The sequence below is a fragment of the Arachis hypogaea genome, chromosome 17 (assembly GCF_003086295.3).
Source record: "Arachis hypogaea cultivar Tifrunner chromosome 17, arahy.Tifrunner.gnm2.J5K5, whole genome shotgun sequence".
Classification (NCBI taxonomy): Eukaryota; Viridiplantae; Streptophyta; class Magnoliopsida; order Fabales; family Fabaceae; genus Arachis; species Arachis hypogaea.
Genome location: NC_092052.1, coordinates 132,983,423 through 133,003,104, shown reverse-complemented (window position 1 = coordinate 133,003,104; position 19,682 = coordinate 132,983,423). Strand labels below are relative to the sequence as shown.

At 32.7% G+C, this 19,682-nt stretch overlaps 1 protein-coding gene across 1 annotated transcript; it reads left to right on the top strand.

Moving 5' to 3' along the window:
- Window positions 1–7,593: 7,593 nt before the first annotated feature.
- On the top strand, window positions 7,594–11,949 carry LOC112764504 (protein EARLY FLOWERING 3). The gene is made up of 4 exons (XM_025810148.3): window positions 7,594–8,607; window positions 9,045–9,901; window positions 10,466–10,517; window positions 10,632–11,949. Exons 1-4 carry the CDS (start codon window positions 8,386–8,388, stop codon window positions 11,646–11,648), a joined length of 2,148 nt encoding a protein of 715 aa, XP_025665933.1. The 5' UTR covers window positions 7,594–8,385; the 3' UTR covers window positions 11,649–11,949.
- Window positions 11,950–19,682: the final 7,733 nt, after the last annotated feature.

Genomic DNA, 19,682 nt, shown 5'->3' with positions numbered 1-19,682 from the left:
ATTAATAACTAATTAATAACAAAAATAATATTTTAAAAACTTTTTAATATTCCTCAATATTTAAACCACTTTTATCTTTTGAACTTAAAGTCCATAAATCTCTCTGAAAGTTAAGAGGATGGAGAGATTGGTCAAAAGCAACAGTTAGTCGATTTTGAATAATATATAATAATAAAAAAAATGGTTAAATATTTTTTTTGTTCCTAAAATCTTATGTCAAAACTAAAATTATCTCCGACCTTTTTTTTATTAAAATTATCATCAACGTTATAAAATGTTATAAAATCATCATTTTCTACCTCAATTTTAATTTTTTGACCAAATTATCTTTAAAAAATTAATAAAAATAATATTAAAAAAACAAAAACACCCCACCCCATCCTCACCCCCGATATCTCTTCCCTCCTCATCCCCTTCTTCCTACTCTCTTCGAACCCCCTCCCCCTCCCCCCTCCCCCCCAAAAAATTCAATTCTTCTTCTCTCTCTTTCTGCCACCCTATCATCTTCGTCCCGCCTTCTTGTCCACCTTTTTCTCCCTTTCTATCATCACCAATCTCAACCCTTCCTCCATTGGTGTTGGCCTCGCCTTCCTCATTTCCTAGTACGACCACTCTTTCGGCGATCCCAGCCCCTCCTTAGCCCTCAACGACATCGCTCAGCTCAGGCTGCCAATTTGGGTTTTCTATTCTAGTGCAGCCGCCGCCTTGTCGTGATTTAGGTGGGAGCTGCTCTGTCGGCGTCAAGCTCCATCATCCACAGCTGCGACAGCGCTAGCAGTAGTAGGTTTCCGCACCGTCACTTTTTCCTCCTCTTTTCGTTCTTCCTTTTTTTAATTTGAAGAACATACACATCATTTCTTTCTTTTTAATTTTTTTAATTTCTGTTGTTGCTGATTTTGAATTTAAAGTTGCAGTTGATGATTGTTGAATTGTTGTTAAATCTAAAATTTCTGTTGATTTATTTTGTGAATGTTTCTATTGATTTATTTTGTGGTTGTTATTACTACTGAATTTGCTGTTGCTGAATTTGGTTGTTGCTTTTGCTGAATTTAGTTTTTGGGTGGGTGATAGTGATTTAGGATGATGAATAGGTAATAAGGAGAAAAAAAGTGTGATGGCTATGGTGGCAGTGGTGATGGTTAGGGTGGCTGTGGTGATGGCGATGAGGAAAGGGAAAGGGAGAGAGATGTGTAGCGATGATGATGATGATGCAGAAGTTTGTGGTGAGGATAAGGAGGGTTTTTTATTTAACGAGAGAAGAAGGATTGAGGTTTTCGGGGGGAGGGGGGAGTTCGAAGAGAGTAGGAGGAAGGGGATGGGGAGGGAAGAGATATCGGGGGTGTGGGTGTGTTTTTGTTTTTTAATATTATTTTTATTAATTGTTAAGGGTGATTTGGTCAAAAAAAATTAAAATTGAAGTAGAAAATGACGATTTTATAACGTTTTGTAACGTTGTGGATGATTTTAATAAAAAAAAAAAGTCTGAGACGATTTTAATTTTGACCTCCGACCTTAGAGACAAAAAGGTACTTAACCTTAAAAGAAACATTAAGAAGCCAATAATTTTTTATTAATATTTATTAATATTTTTAATTAATATTTTATTTTTATATTATTAAAATTGATGTTTAGAAGTTAGCATTTAGAATTTAGTATTTAGTATTTATAATGTTAATCAAATGTTGGCAAGAAGAAGAAGAATTATTATCTAGACGTAATATATTAAGTAAATTTTCAATTGTCATCATCGTCCATTTTCTAAATATATGGTGATGCAATTTCACATCCAAAGGAGAAAATAAAAGATGTGCCATTGTAATCTTTACTTAATATGCGTTACCATAAACCTGCGCAAAAATATTATTGTCACTCTAAAGATGTATATATGATTATTTATAAATGTAAACCCCATCTGTTCATCAAAGTCATTATCCTAAACATAAAAAAGATTCGGAGGTTCATATTTTTCTTATCATTACACTAGTTAAGGCAATGTCTATACAGATTTTCTAGCATAAGAGGGGCATTGCTGTTATACCTCGTCGATGGAACCACATCCCAAGATTTGAGAATTCTGCTGGTATTTAATTTTAATCTGATTCTGATCATATGGAAACCCTACATTCTAGACAATAATAAATTGCTCTTCATTTCAGATGTTTAAAGAGAAAACTTAAGAGGGTTGAGTTCAAATTACAATATTAAACTCAACTCTTTTTATTCGTATCCCTCCATATAGTAGGAACTTCAGCTCAAACACAAAAAAACTATAGCACCAGTTTAAGAGCCGAAACATAATAACGAGACATCTTAAGGGATAAATAAACAGGGTTTGTATATATAACGGCCCTTACTCTTCAAAATGACCAAGTCTGCCAAATAATTAACAAGTTAATGCACTTCAAGAGCACCTTCCAATAACATAGCTTTTGTTGTAAGAATGTAAGTACAGTTGTAAATTCGAATTATACTTTTTTTTTTTTTTGTGTTATGAAGACTGTGTTTGATGCAGGGTATTGGGATTGAAACTCAGCATTGTATTTATTGGTTAGAGATTAGAACTAAAATTTCAGTTTTATGCCATAAATTTCAGTTATTTTATTACTTCTAAAAAATAAAGATAGAAGAAGTTGAATTTTTTTAAGAAGAAGAATAAAATTTTAACAACATTTTGTTTCTGAAATACCCTTATCCCACCTCCCACACTTTCTTATTCTCTCGCTCCCTCTCCCTTCTCTTAATACACCCTCACTCATCGTCATCGTCATTGTCTAGTATTTAATTAATAAAGATATTTAGACAATTTTATTTTTATATTTATCTTAAACTAAATAAGATATTGATACATAATTCATTCTTGTATATTTTATATCAAATATAATACAAATATTTAATTTAATTTCTGTCTCAATCTCTTTTTCAAATGCTATCTAACAATATATTTTATAATTAAGTTTATTCTTAACAATATATTTTATAATTAAGTTTATTTTTGATATATTACTGTATAAAATATATTTTATATAATTGTATAATTATATTTAATCTTTTAATAATTATTTATGCTGTCAATATAAAAAATAATTATTTTTACTAATATAATATTATATAATTAAATATACGTGAAAACTATTTTATACCATACATTTATAACCTAAATTCTTTATACCATACATCAAACTTAAATTCTTTATAACTTAAATTCTTTATACCATACATCAAACTTAAATTCTTTAAACTAGTGCTTTTTATGAGGATAAATTGAGCGGAGGAATGTTTTCTTTTTTTCCCTAGTGAGTAGAGAAAGTTGGGGCAGTTGGGTAATGAAACGGCTTTTGTGTACGTGACATATTCATCACTTCAGTTTAGGAGAAGACCTATTCTTACCAATTAAATCAGTATCCGAAATGAGTTAATAAAATGTTCTGTATTGGGCCAAGACCAAATCTGTTTTATTAATAATACCGAAAACAAAATGTACATAATGTGAAAAGTTAATAGTATATATCAATTACCAAATATCATATGAAAATGTATACATGGTTGTTTTCAGATTCATTTGATATTTATTATTAACTAATACGTCAGCCTCATTCCTTTGCTATTGAAAACTTCTTGTGCATATGACCATAATAATTTTTGCCCCCACAGAACTGTTGGCTACTGAAAAAATAAAAAAAAAAAGAAAAGAAAATTTTGAATTATAAACCTCAAATAGCCATTAAAAAATCTAATGTGATAACTATCAATCTATTTTAATATATTATTAATAATTTTGTGATAAAAATAAAATAAAAAATTAATTTAAATTATGAACGTAAGTTAAAAAATTAAAATGAGTAAATTAAAATTTTAACATTAAATTAAAATATGAATATAATTTTAGAAATTAATTTAAATATTAACTCTTTTCTTACTTTATCGGTTTTCTCGTTTTAAAACAACTTCATCATATTAATATATCATTCCTCAAATTAAATGAAATAATAAATCAGTATTTAAAATTCGAAATATACTGTAGTACTCAACTAGAAGATAAAAGTGTATTTCAGTGTTTTAAACGTTGTTCTTTGATATTTGACAACTTTTTTTCTCTGAACGCTAACGTGATTATACATTCTAAAAACTCATTCACTAAAAGCAAGAAATTATAACTTCTGCGTTTACTCAACGCACGTTTAGGTTGTTTCTAGTTATTATTGGTTTTTCCATAATTTTTTCTAAATAAATACTGAGAATATTAAAACAATTATTCTAATTTTTGTGCACTGTTTACTATTTTAATTTTTTATAATATATATTATTGTTCCTATTAAAAATGATAAATTAAATAAAAAATTAATTATAAATAATAATAAAAATATAACTTGTAAAAAATTAAAACCTAAAATAATAATAAAAATAAGATTATTAAGAGGACTTAAAAAGAATACTAAAATATGTTATTTTATATATTATTTTTAATTTAATAAATAAATATTAATTTTACTATAAAAAATACTTAAAAAATTGTCAATTTTTATATATTATTTTTAATTTTATAAATAAATATTAATTTTATTATAATAATAAAAAATTATAATATACTAAAAGAGAGTACTATAAAAAATATTATATAAAAAATTAAATATATTTAAAAAAATAATATTATAATTTAATATTATATTTTTTAGTAATTAATTAATTATTTATCTAGAAATAATTTTAATTAATATTATCTAAATAATATTTATTTTATCAAAATTAATTTTAGTAAAAATTGCCAAACATACCTCATGTTGACACAAATTCACTTTTAACCAAAATTAATTCTACAAAATTACTTCTATTCAAACTCTAATTTTTGCCCAATGTGAATCCAAACACACATATATAAGACTTCAATGGTGATGGCGTTTTCTTTTTCTGTACCCAAAAAAAATTGTTTTATATATGCATTGGTAATTTGGTATTACCGCAAAGTTGAGCTCAAATTAAATACGCTCAATATAGCTGCATATCGCATAAACGCGATTCTATTGGTATTTCAATCTTATAATATTACATTTGTTTTTTCACAGATACGTTAGCCATTATATGATTTATGAAGGTCCACATGCGTGTGTTGTGGCACATTAATCAAACATTAAACCACTAATAGCCCACGCAGTCATCTTTTTTGTGAACAAGTGCGGATTTAGATTTCATCAAATCTGCTTTATTTCGTGCTTCGTACGGATTCCTTTTAAAAGGAACCTCTGATAATGACACCCAACAATCACTGCATAACACGTCAGTTTTACAAAATGCTTCGATCCAAATTCTATGTTAAAATATGTTAGCATTAACGTAATTATATTAACTCAATCCAATCAATTTTACACTCGACCATTATTCTATTGTCATCGTTATAATATTTTGAATCTAATTACCGTGACCCGGCTTTGTGCACTCTCATTCCACCTCCTATTTCTATTTCTATTTGGTTTTAGTTTTCATCCCACTAACTAAGAATTTGCAGGCAAAGATGCACGAGGGAATGTTTATTTTGTTCAAAATAACCAATTTTACTCTTTCATCTAATGTCACAAATACCAAAATGGATCATTTTTTAAAATTTTACTACTAAAAATATTTAGGTAGCATTTGTTTTGAAATATTGAGACAAAAATAGGAAGACCGTAAAATTCATATTTGTTAGTTTTAATATTGGTATTAAAATTTTTGTTTCTATCCCCAAAATTTCAGTATTTTAGTACTTTCAAAAAATGGGGATACATGGGACTAAAATTTTTAATGATGGAGACGGAAACTTTAATCAAATTTTATACCTAAAATACCTTCATTTCAATTAATTAATTCCAATTTTACTCTTTTTACAAATTAAATTAGAGTTTCATTCTTATTTCAATTTATTTCTTTCACTTTGCACCAAACATAATACTAAGATTTATTTCAATTATCAATCTCAGTCTTTCTATCTCTATCTCTCTACTAAACGTTACTTTAATGAACTTTACAACATTTTAAGAGTACATCAAATGTTTAGTTAATTAGTTTTTAATTAACATTAATTAATTTTAATATTTAAATTTATAATTTAAAATTTAAAATAATTATTAAAAATTAATCGATATTGACTAAGAAAATTAGTTACCAAATATTAATAATCAATATTTTGATACATGATACACAAAAAGCATTGTCCAGGTCGTAGATACTACTCTAGATTTAGGCAATTTTCTCCAATGTTGTTGGGCTCTGAAAAAGCTTGATGCTTCCTGATGTGTACGAAGTTGTTGGATGAGTGGCAAAAAATTCGGTTGTATCTCAAAAGAATGTAAAAATAATTTTTTATTATTATTAATATCTAATAATTATAATAAATAATTATTGGTAACTAAACATTCTTGGTATTAATAAATATTTTTATAAATCAATATTGTACCTTGAACCCTTGTTTATGAAAACTAAAAAATTTACTAGTAAATGTTTTAGAAGTAATTGCTAAAGTTATTAATATAAGAAATATATAAAAATATACTAAACAAAAATGGGCTAAAATTTTTATATATGAATAATTTTAGTGTGAAATATAATAATATTTGATTATTTTAGTGTTCTATACGGTTGTGGTAGTAGCATAAAACGTTACTGATATTTTACAATAATTTTTTTTAATCATAAAAGAACAAAACGTCACTGACGTTTTGTAATAAAAAATATTATTTTAATTATTAAAACACAAAACGTCATTAACGTTTTTTTTAAAAAAATATTATTTTAATGAAAAACACAAAATATCATTGACATTTTGTACATGATCATAGTAATGTTTAACATACAGTTTGGTTTATCTTAAAGGATTTCACCCTAAAAATGCAATATTAAAAAAAATTCACAAAAATGGACATTTCAATTGTAATTATATTAAATAAAAGAACTTCAAAATTTTCCATAAGAATGACGTTAGTCAATGCCTTCAAAACAATCAACCGAAAAAAGGTTTAAAAGGTATCAGTATTATATTGATAAAGTTAATTAATTTTTAAAAATATTTGGTAATCAAAGAAAATTAGTCAAAAATAATCATAATTTGTCTTATTTAATATTTATTAATAATTACGACAATTAATGAATGTTAAATAACACAAATTTTAGCTGTATTTTTTGTCTCCTTAACATTATCCATTAATTTTTTGTGATATAAATATAAAGTTAAGTATCACTACTATTTATATAACTAAACATAATTATTATCCATAACTAGTATATTAATAAGTATTAATGTGTTTATTAGTTTTTTATAAATAAAATATGTACAATAATAATAAATATAAAATTAGTTAAGATTTTAATAAAAAAATTGAACTTAAATTTTAGAATAAGATAAATATTTATTATGAATGATATATAATAACACACATTTAAAAAGAATTATATACCGAACTTCACAAATATTCTCTTTATATAATTGTCTATATATAATAAATAAATTATAGTTCAAATAATATAATTTTTTCATACACACTTCAAAGTAGTTTAGATTCGGTCTTTTTATGTTTAGTAAAAAAAAAAAAGAATGAAAAAAGTTGCAAAGAAAGAAGTAGTTCTAGTTCTGCTCTAGCCAGTTTTATCCAAAGTGGGGCCCACAAAGTAGCACTTTTTCTCTTTCCCTTTTGTATGATGATCCTATTCTCTCTCTCTCTGAGGAATCCCTAACACGAACACAATTTCTAATCTCATAATATCATATCTTCGATATCTCTATCTATTTCTCTTTTTTTTATGGTTTTTTTTTTCTGATGGAATTTGTTCCCACTCCTGTGTGTCTGTCCCCCCCACCCGGCATCACCCCTTTTTCCTGCGAATTTCTCGTCTCTTTCTCTTAATTTCCGCCATTGGTTTTTCCCTCACCCTTCTCCTCTGACTCGTTCTTCTCCTCTTCTCGCTCTCTCAATCCCACTATTCCACTCTCTTTCTTCGCTTTCTTACCTGCTGTCAACGATTGTTCAGCTAACTCTTCTTCTTCTTCTTCCATTAGAAAAAATTCAAAGGAGAGTCTTTCCGTCTGTTGGCCTTTGGAATTGTTCAATTTAAGTCACAAACAAGATCGACTGTGTCTTCATAGGTCAGACTAGTACCCAGTTGGTCAAAGTTGAGATTTTGGATCCTAGTTGAAACTGGGTTGGATCCATTCCTTTGTGCAGTTCAATAATTCCTAGCTTGGAGCTTCAGGATTAACAGTTTGATTGGGTTTCTTTTTTCTGTTTTTTTTTTTATTTGGGATTGAAGCATCATCATCATCATCATGATGCATTTGGTGCATGTTTGCAATTTAACATAGAGATATAGAAAGTAAAATCCTTTGATTGAATACTTGAATTGGGAAGAGTAAGGTAAAGGATGAAGAGAGGGAAGGATGATGAGAAGGTTATGGGGCCAATGTTCCCGAGATTGCATGTGAATGATACAGAGAAGGGAGGGCCAAAAGCACCACCAAGGAATAAGATGGCTCTTTATGAACAATTCAGTATTCCCTCTCAAAGGTTCAACTCTGGTGTTCTTCCACTCAATCCAAATACTTCTACTACTAACACACCTCCACCTCCAGCATCCTCAACCCAGGTAATTGTTTTGATTCTCTCACTATGGCTTTACTCATAGTCCTATTTGCCTTATTTGTTACTTTATTTATCTGTAAGTTGATGATCATGTGAGGGAACATAAGACTATTTATGCCTTGTTACTTTAGTTGGCACTTAGTGGCTGTTGAGTTTTTATCAACTAACTAGTTGTTTGGATTGTTCTAGTTTTTGGGTGCTTTGCATGTGTAAATTAAGAATTGATTCGTGGAAAAGTTTATGGGCCAGCAACTTTGTTAAATTTCTGGCCAGCATGTAACCAGCAAAGAAAAGTGAGCCATTGGATGAAATCTCACACCCATCTCACACCATTAAAACTATCATTGATGGCTATTTGATGACTACAAATCACAAAATTGCTGGCCCCCTAGCATTCCTCTTGATTCATTTGTTTAATTATTGGATGAACATTTTTTGCAGGGGACTGGTCCTGAGAGAAACTATGCGTTCCCTTATCAATTCCCCCCACAAACTCCTACTCGCCGAGCTGAAAAATATAGTGTTTCTCGCCAATCTGAGGTGGCAAATGGGAATGGTTCATTGCTACAACTCGAACAGAGAAAGAAGGTGGATGAAGATGACTTTAGAGTTCCTGTATATGTTCATTCAAGAATTGGTCTATCTAACAATAAAAGGCGTGAAAGCTTGGATGGGGAAAAGCTCGTTCCATCGAGCTCTAGGTATTTTGGTTCCTCAGTAGCAGGGCAAAATGATTGTGTAAGGAATCCAAAACAACTTGGCTCCTCACTCGTCAATACGAGAAAAGATCGGAGAAGTGAGACCGAAGGTCTTCCACAAGTGAGCACGAATAAGGAGCAATCGGTAGTATTTGTCAGAAAGATATCATTGACAGGAGAGAATATTGACATTTTGGCCAGGCAATCCAAGGTGAATCCAAGTCAAGAGTTTCAAGATAGTCCTCTGTCAAAACATAGCAGATTACGACAGGATGGTGCTTGCACACAGCGCGAAGGCAGAGCTGGGTCACAATCCAATGGCATTGGACACGTTGATGGCGTTGCTGAGTCTACGAGGGAGACAGACAAAGGAAATGTCCCTACAACAAACCAAACCAGTCCAGCAGAGGCTATCAATGACACTGAATGTCGTGATACCAGGACTGGTGGTGCGACACAGAAGAGAAACTTAAACAAAAGTGACAATATTTCCAAGATTTCTGTGGTAGAGAATTTGTCAACTTCAGATTTATCTCCTGATGATGTTGTTGGGATTATAGGTCAGAAACATTTCTGGAAAGCTAGAAGAGCAATTGCCAAGTAAGTATTTTTTGTTGCTTGCAAGTACGATAGCCTTCTTTTGTGGTCCAAAATGTGAAAGATTTATCATGTGTAACTTTTTACATTCTTTGTGTTGGAAACTTCTTAATTGTTCATTCTTCGGAATACTGTATTTTTGATGTGAAACAGAAGAAAAAAGGGTCATCGTTTTGATTTTAATAAAATTAGTCTTCCATGTGTGTTTTTAACTTTTTATTATTTCAAATTGAGTGAGAAAACTTTTTTTTTATGACAAATGACTAGGTATGTAATCTTTGAGAGCAATTGTTATCAGATTTATATCAATACATCCCAACCTTCTGAAAGATGTCAAGTTTAAGATTTCTGTGGAGATATCATATGTATTGAGTTATAGACTGGAAGCTATTCTGCTTACCGGTAGTAAGTGGTCTATGTATCCTCATGTGTACTTCCAAGTTCCAACATGATCATGCCTAGTTCCAAAAGCTTATTGTCCATTATATTTTGATTTGTATGTATCTCAAATCTTCACTGGATAAGTATATGCTATTTTGTTGATTCAACTCCTGTTGTTCTCTACAGCCAACAAAGGGTGTTTGCAGTCCAAGTTTTTGAGTTGCACAGATTGATAAAGGTACTCTCCCGCATAGTTCATTCTAGATCAAAATGGGAAGCTTGTTATCTTATCTCACACCTGCTGGAGTCCATTCATACAGAATTGCAGCTTAAATCTTTTTTGTTTAAACAGGTCCAAAAGTTGATTGCAGGATCACCAGATATTTTGATTGAAGATGCTGCTTTTCTTGGAAAGTCTCCCCCAAAGGGCTCTACGCCTAAAAAACTGGCGATCGAATATGTTGTAAAACCTAGGCAACCGAATCTTAAGCGCAAGGATGAATCTGAGAAGCTACATCATAAAATGGAATGTTCAGCTGAGAATGCGGTTGGGAAAACATCTCTTTCATCTGTGAAAAATGGTAGTCACCCTTCAAATTACACCCCTTTTGCTGGGAACCCATACCAGACAAATTCGGCTGCTGATAGCGGAATGGGTCCGTGGGGTTTCCATCAGTCTCCCGGGCACCAGTGGTTAATTCCAGTTATGTCTCCGTCTGAAGGGCTGGTCTATAAGCCTTATCCCGGGCCTGGATTTACCGGAACTATGTGCGGAGGATGTGGGCCGTTTGCGCCTGCTCCTATGGGTGGTACCTTCATGAATCCTGCATATGGAGTACCAACTTCTAATCAAGTACCTGGGGTTCCACCAGAGACACCCCCAGGCAGTCATGCTTTCTTCCCTCCATACGGCTTGCCAGTTATGACTAAAGCCATGTCGGAGTCAGCTGTTGAACAGGCGAACCAGTTCTCTGCTCGAGGCTCTCAAGGGCAAAATGACCATTCACAGGGTGGGGACGCCAATCCAAGCACAAATAATCAAAACTCAAATAATCTGCCAGATCCGAGAAATGGAACAATATCAAATGTGATGAGATACCAGGTATGCTCTAGGGAGGTTGAATTGCAAGGGAGTTCTGCAACTAGTCCTAGTGAAACGGCGCAAGGGCGAACCGATGCAGGAAGAGATGTGCTTCCTCTTTTCCCAATGGGTCCAGTAACACCAGAGGGTGCCCCTCAGTCTCTTGAAACCGGGCAGCAAACAAGAGTGATCAAAGTTGTACCTCACAATAGAAGAACAGCAACTGAATCAGCAGCTAGAATTTTCCGGTCGATTCAAGAAGAAAGAAAACAGTATGAATCAATGTGAGTGCTGTTTATTGAGCATTTGAGTAGGTAAAACTTAAAAAGTATATACTGCAGTAATATTTTGGGGGGGCCTTGGCATCATGTAACAAGCTATTGTATTTTTTTTTTCCCTTAAAAGAAACTATACACTGGTATGTATGTATGTATGTAGATGTATGTAGCATATTATAACTAGTCAAAATGTAATATACTACTGTAAGCTATTTCTATAAGAACTTCTTGGTCATGCCATAGTAAAAACTGATTAGGTTCTCTTTCTCCCATTATGATGGGAAGGACCTAGGGAGGTACATTTTGACCCATATAGTTTTATCATTTCATGTTTCAATAATCGCATTTCCTCAAAAACATTAGCTATTGTAATGGAAATTCAGAGACAATAGGCTTGTATGTAGTGGACAGTGTTGTAACAATAAGGTTCTGCAGCTGTTGGATATACGGAGGGTACTTTAGAAATACAAGACTTTGAAATATGCTTTCCGGTGCTCCAAAAAGTTGTTTGACGCCAACAATTTTATGATCTTCTGAAAAAAAAAAACTAGATGGTATTAATTGTGATCTTTCACTCTTTATTACTCTCTCTCTTATATTTAATTTTGGTCTCACTTTGAGAGATCACATTGCTTTTCCTCAAAGTGTTGAAAAAACTGGAGATGATCTATTTCCTAAATAAAGGAAAGAAATAGAATATTGTGTGTAAGTTGAATAGAAAATATATAGTAAACTATTATTTTCCAATAAAATAAGTGAAGGATGCTCTATAACAAAGGCTTGATAGACATGGTAAAGTAATTTTGATACTCATCTATATGAGATTTTTTTTTTCTTTTAATTTTTTATTTTAGGAATAAAACCGAGTACCATAGGATTATAGTGATTTCCCACTAGAAAAATTCGAAATTTTACATAAAATTAAAAAATAAATTAAATACATAAAAATAAAATTATAACAAGATTTAAATTATAAAATCGTAAAAATTTTGTAAAATTTATTAGTTTATATATTGGTCCGATAAATAAAATTATGACCAATTATATTAAGAGTTAAAAAAATTCATAATCACACCATTTATTATTTGGATTAATAGTCAAATTAATTCTTGAAAAATAATGTATTTTTTAAGTTTATTCCTAAAAAATTTTTTCAATTAAACTAGCCCACTAGAAATAAAAAATTAATCATATTTGTCCTTTAGTCACTCCATTAACAATTTCTGTCAACAATTAATGTTGTGAAACGTCAATTGACAATATACATAATATCCAACATGTCTAATTAAAAACTAATATACGTTTATAAAAATTTATTAATTTTGTTTTTTTTTTCTCAATTACATAGACTCTATGCCTAATATATCTAGCAACTAAATTGATAGATTTTCAAAACATATTTGGTTAGCGTCTAATTAGACTTGTTAGATGTCATGTATGCTACATTTTACATCATCAATCATTAACGAAAATTGTTGAGAACTATCGAACGAGATATAAAGAGTTATACCTACTGTTCATGCACTGACCCACAATTTAGTCAGGCCTAAAATGAATAAAGTCCAACCTACAAACATCGTTCCGATCTACCCCTACCCGACCTCATAGAGGTCAGACACAGCGACATGAGTTCGGTCCCACTTATCCAAATATGTAACTGACTCCTAAGATATCTCCTATTTATTTAGAAGGATGATCTCAATAACTCCCAAGATAAAGGGAACGGTTATCCACCAATAAAGGTGGAACTACTCCAAAAGGTGGTTATCTATTCTACTATAAATACACTGACATCTCTTAGGTATATTCACGTCTCAATCTACTAAAAATCTATCTAAAACCCTTGCTAACTTAAGCATCAGAGTCTCTTACAGGTACCATCCCCCACCTCCTCACGAGGAACTCAGACGGCGGCATTTCGGCACTTGTAGAAGTTGGACGCCGCCTCAAAACGAGTCTGGATCTCACGTTCAGACCCAAATCACCATTTCAGGTAACCCTCGAAACACCTACCAAAAAACAAAATAAAGCTATGTCTGTAACATCCCAACTTTTTGAATCAAATCATTATTTAATAACTAATTAATTAATTAAAATGGTAATGATTTAAGATTTGAATTTAAAATTTAAATTATATGAAAGCACTAGTGGTAGTAAATCTCTAACCGACAGTAAATAATCTTTTAAAACATAGTCATAACTAATTCTACATTTATTAGATTTGAATGATATTTTGTTATATGAAAAGATAAGAATACTAGCTCTATTCCTTAAATTCAGTATAAAATCAAATTCAAATTAAATTAGGTAGATAAATCGGTTACAAGTTCAGAGTAGAAAATCGCGCTCTTATTAACAGTATTTTGGAAATATCTCAAGCTGTAATTATCCGATTGACTTAATTTAAGATTCGTTTTAAAGATAATTCAATTCTCTATAAATTTGTCTCTAATAGCTAATTCCAAATTCCAAATGTAGAAAAAGTTATAGGGCTCACAAAGTGACGATCCAGATTGAAGATTCCACCTAAATGCCTCCTAACATAATCTGCACATACCTGACAGCTATTTGATGCTCCCTTTCTCATTCTATTCCCTTTTTTTATACAAAACATTCTAGTATACACAAAGTTTAGCCATGAAACAAGTCTCTCTTCACCAACAAATCGCATCTATTTGCATCGGAATACCTAGCGAAACTTCACTCGAGGTAGGGGATTTTATGCTAATTTTTATATGTCATATCTTAAATAATTTTGAATATGAATGTTAGCATTGCATGTCATGATATAATGTTTCTCATACACATTATGCATTAAAGAACTGAGAGAATGATCCTTCGATAAGGGAAGGTGACCCCCAAAGACAAGATAATTGAGATGATCCTTCGGTAAGGGAAGGTGACCGGCAAACTTTTGGGAACCTTCGGTAAGGGAAGGAGACTCCCATCAATTTTATATAATAAGATATCTTTGTTGATATAATTCTTTTCTTGTGTATGTCTAAATAACCTTGATTGTAAATTGAACTGAGGGAATGATCTTTCGGTAAGGGAAGGTGACCCCCAAAGATAAGATATCGATATGATCCTTCGGTAAGGGAATGTGATCGATCGAGATGATTCTTCGGTAAGGAAAGGTGATCACCAAAACGTTTGGGATAAGAACCTTCGGTAAGGGAAGGGGACTCCCACTTTTTATACCGGTTTGAGCTCAATACCTTCCATAAAAGCTACGAAAAAAAGTAATGAAAAGTGCAATGAAAAGTGTGATCATGATTGTTCTTCTTTTATTTTTTTATTTATGATTATGTTTATTATTGCATTCAAAGATCTTTCTTTTTTCCAAAATTTCTTTTTGTATGATGTATGATATTGTTTAAGATCTTTATTTTATTCAGATCTATTCTATTTGACTTATCTATGACAATGCTACTATTCTTCTCTTATTTATTATTTATTTCGTCTTATTTTATGGCCTATGAGAACATCATACCAAGGTGTATGAGTTACCTTTATATGTTTTAACGCTATAGGCATTTTATATGCATTACACATGTCATAACATAAGTAAATGAGAAGCATCTAAAAGTCACACCACTCCGACTAATCAAGACTTTTGAAAATAATAATTGAACAATATTGCATCATCACTGTTTTTATTTTAAAACTCGGAGTGGCTGGGGATGGATACGATGACACCATATAGATAAACTACTGAGAAACTTTTGTTTCTCACCCCTCTCTCCGTACCATCTTCAGGAACGATGCAGTACGAAGCAATATAATTGAGGTGAAAAGACAGGTGCACTAGTGGGAGCAAGCTATCGAGGACGTAGATATAAAACATTAAACGTTTACCTTAAGAAGGAAGAATATGCGATTGTTTTAGCCATAGTTAAACAAATTAAGAGAATTAAGATTTTTTATGTGTCTTATTTTATCCTTATTGACTGATTGCAATTGTAACTATTATATTCCTTTTTTATTTGATATGAGTAAAACTTGTCATTGTTGTGCCTTCATAGTTTAGCACACCGATTTTTTTCATGTTAGTATTTTCAAATCCACTTATATTTTTCAACTAGTAACTATTCTAATAAAAACTTATTCAATATTTTTATCTATAAACTATTTTATATAAATATTTCATATTTGTTTTAAAAGAAAAATTTCACAAGATTTTGAATATCAGCTACTAAATATAATCCAAATAAAGTTTAACTCAGTTTGAAAGTATTAGGGAGTTACAATGTCACTACAAAAGTCGGGTACATCAAAAGGAGTTGGACCATCATCAACAATAAAAAATTCAATTCACTCCATCAGAATACGAAATGAAGCCATCACTTAAAAAGAAAATGGCTCCATTTGAGGACAAAGTAAAATCCCATAATTCAACACAAATCACGACAAATGGATAATCTATAGAAATAATAAACAAAAAAATCTACCACTACAAAGAGTAAGCAGAAGTTATATACGGAAGCAAATCAAGAAAAGGCAATTACCAAAAACCATGGTTAGACCATTTTTGTTAAACTAAAGCGTCTATCGAAAACAAAAAAATTTCACTCATCAAAAAATATCATCCAGCAATAATGAATAAAAAAGAAAGAAAAACCAATATTAAAGATGAACAGAAAATTTAGTCAGACCCAAAATGAATAAATCTCAATCGGCACTCTACAGATAATGCCCAGATCTACATTACCACCCAACCTCATAAAGGTCGGATACGATGACATGGGTCTAACCCTACTTATCTAAATAAGTAATTAACTCCTATAATATCTCTTATTAATGTAGAAAGGAGATCTTAACAACCTCCTAACAAAAGGGAGTAATTAATCCACCATTAGAGGTGGAACTACTTAAAAGTTAGTTACTTAAAAGGTAGTTATTGACTCAACCTCTACACTTATAAATACCTGACATCCACAGGTATTCTTCGAATTCGAATCTATTAAAAAATATCTAAAATTCTTGTTAATTTAAGTATTGGAATTGTTCCGTTCAGCTTTGGCCGAGGTATGTATCTTCCAGTGAGGCTATCTGCTTTGGGGGAGAGCTATAAGTCGCCTCAAGGGTGTGCTCGGAGTTAACCTCGGCTCTTATGAAATACGGCGGCGGGAGCACCTGCAAAAAGCACTCCGACGCTCAAGTTAGAAAAGTATTCGAATTGAGATGAACAAGTAAAAGTGAGAGTGTATTGTGACCTGAGCCTTTGTGAGTTTGCTTGGTTCCATTTTATAGATGAGTGGAGGGTCTACGCTCTTAGATTTGTTCTGATATTCTTGGTGGGATCCGTTTGTTAGTAACGGGCCGAAGATAAGGTCTGACTTGCATGTGACTTTGACCAAGTTATGCTTGGGGTCTGCTCTCAGGGCCAAGATATTTGGTCGGTTAGGCGAGAAGGTGATCGCCGATATTTGAGGGGTACACGTCATAGCCCCCAAGCTTGTCCGTATACGTTGGTTGACGGGCAATGTTATTTTTGTTTGGTTGTTCTCGGCCTGGGTATTTTATATTTTGGGCTTTTCCTTGAGCCAGAAAATAGAAGCGTGACAGTATTGGTGGGAAGTTTTTGTTTTCAAGAAAGTGTGGTGAATCGTGCTTTCATTAATTACCCCTTTTTTGGCGTTTGGGTTTTCAAGATTTGGAGCGGTTGTGTTTCTTTGTTTGCTCACTAAGTTAGTGGGTTGTCATAATTTCTGCTGTATTTTTCGACATTCTACTTTCTTCGAAATTCTTTCTTCCTGTTTGACTTACCACGACTTCCAAAGGTTAGTTCTCTTTTCTAGTTTATCGCCTTCTTTTTCTTCTTTCTATAATGGCAAGGGAAAAAGAGAAAGAGAAGTTGAAAGTCATCGAGGTTAGGGAGGATGATTCATATCATTGGGTGCATGACGATGTCAGGACCCGTTCTTCATCCTACACTAGTGTTGACTCATTGCGGGATTTAGATGGGTTAAACTTTGTGAGGAGTGGCTCTGGTTTGTCGATTAATCTCCTTCCTTGTTCTGGTGAAGATAGGGTCTGTGAGAGGAGAGGTGACTGGTAGTACTTTTATATGTAAACGCCGTGTCTAACCGAGTTGCGCGTTCGCTTTCCTTTTTCTACCTTTGAGTGTGACGTGTTGACCCAGCTTAACTGTGCGCCTTCTCAGTTACATCCAAACTCCTGGGCATTTCTTCGTGCCTTTCAGTGTCTGATGGGGTTCCTATCCTTCCCGTGTTCTTTAACTTTATTTTTCTCTTTGTTTCAGTCGAAAGGGGTTCGTAAGGGCTTGTGGGTTTGTCTTAGCAGTTTTCCTGGTCGTTCTCTTTTCCTACTTTACAAGTCTTCTTTTAAGAATTTCAAATCCCTTTTTGTTAAGGTTCGTTCCGTGGAAACTGAGTATCCTTTTTACCTGGACGATGAACTTATTGAAAGGTTCCCCCTTTATTAGTGTTCTGAACCGACTCAAATTCTTGATGCTACTGAGCGGAGTGAGGAAGAAGATTATCTTTTAGATTATTTGGTTGAGTGTTTTGCTGACGGGGTGTGTTTGTCTATCCTTGAGCTTTTGCATTTGTATGATTCTGGTGATAGTGATGGCTTAAAAGCTTATATAGGTAAAGTTCTGTCTTTTATTGACTATACTTCATATTGTTGGGTTTCCTAATATGCTTGGTGTGTTGGCAGGTGGACGGGTTCCTCATCTTGATCCTAATCGGTTCCAGTCGTTTTTGAAAAAGAAAAAGGAGAAGAACGTTGGACGTTCTAGGGTTTCGAAGGAGGATGTGGGGCAGGCTGCTCAGTTTATTGCTCAGCCAGAGTTATCATATAAGAGGAAAAGGGGCGAGACTGACAATTCGCTGGAGGTCATCTCTGAGGCTGATCAGGAGGTTGTGGGTGGCGTTAAACCTGTTTTTGATCGTCAGCGAAAACTTCACGGTTTCATTCCGGGGACTAGCTCCCATTCATTATGGAGCGACCAGTTTCCTTTTGCTGAGTTGTCTGATAAGGTGTCCCAGTATCCAGGCGACATGCTTATGACACGTCGGGTTGGCATGGAGGGACTTGGGAAGTTTGTTCAGGTTACCTCTCGTTTCTACTTTTTCCTCTTTTGTTGTTTTTGGTATATCGTTTCTTATTTTGCTGTTCATGTTGTAGATTTTCGCAGCCCGTTTGATGTGTGCTGGTCGTACAGCCGAGCTCATTGGTGCTGAGTAGCAAGTGGCTATGGATAAGGTTGCTGACTTAGAGAAGTCGTACAAAGCTAGGGTTGCTGAACTGGAGAGCTCGTCCAAAGTAAAGGATGATGCTCTTGCTACTGCCACAGCTAAGATGAAGGAATCTGAGGAAGAGGTAGTCCGTTTAAGGGATCAGGTTCGGTTACTTCAGTCTGAGATTAAGGAGAGTGATATTGCTAAAGGGAAACTGACTTCGCGAGTTCATGAGTTGGAAGAAGAGGGAATGGAGATATTCTCTTCGGGTTTTGATCGTGCTGTTAGTCAGATTGCATTGTTAGCTCCTGGTTTCGATTGTGATCAACTTGATGTCACTAAGGTTGTGATTTGTGGTAAGTTGGTGGTGGATGGAACTGTGGAGGAGCATGGTGAGAATGCGCCTCCGTCTTGATGTTGCTATCTTTGTTTCGGACATGTTTATTTTTGTTATGATACAGACTTCTTTTATTTTCTGATGGCCGGGTTGTGGTCAGCTTTATTGTAATGTTGGATGTTTTGTGTTTTGAACTCGTAACTTGTTTATGTCTGACCGGGGTCAAATCGATAGTATTGCTTTTGCGTTGGACTTGTGTATAGTTAAAAATTTTTGTTTTTGAGTAGGATGAGCTGGATAAGTGAATAATTGACTTGTTGAAATGAGATAGGTAAATGTATAGTTGATTTTGATGAAATAGGTACAAGAGCAAACGATCTTGTTTGATTTGGGCGTCCGGCCTCGTTAAAACCCTCCTTAGGTAAAATCCTTCTTTTTGGGAAAAAACCTCTAAGGGGTAAAAAGAGTACCTTCATTTGCGAAATGTAAAATTCATGAT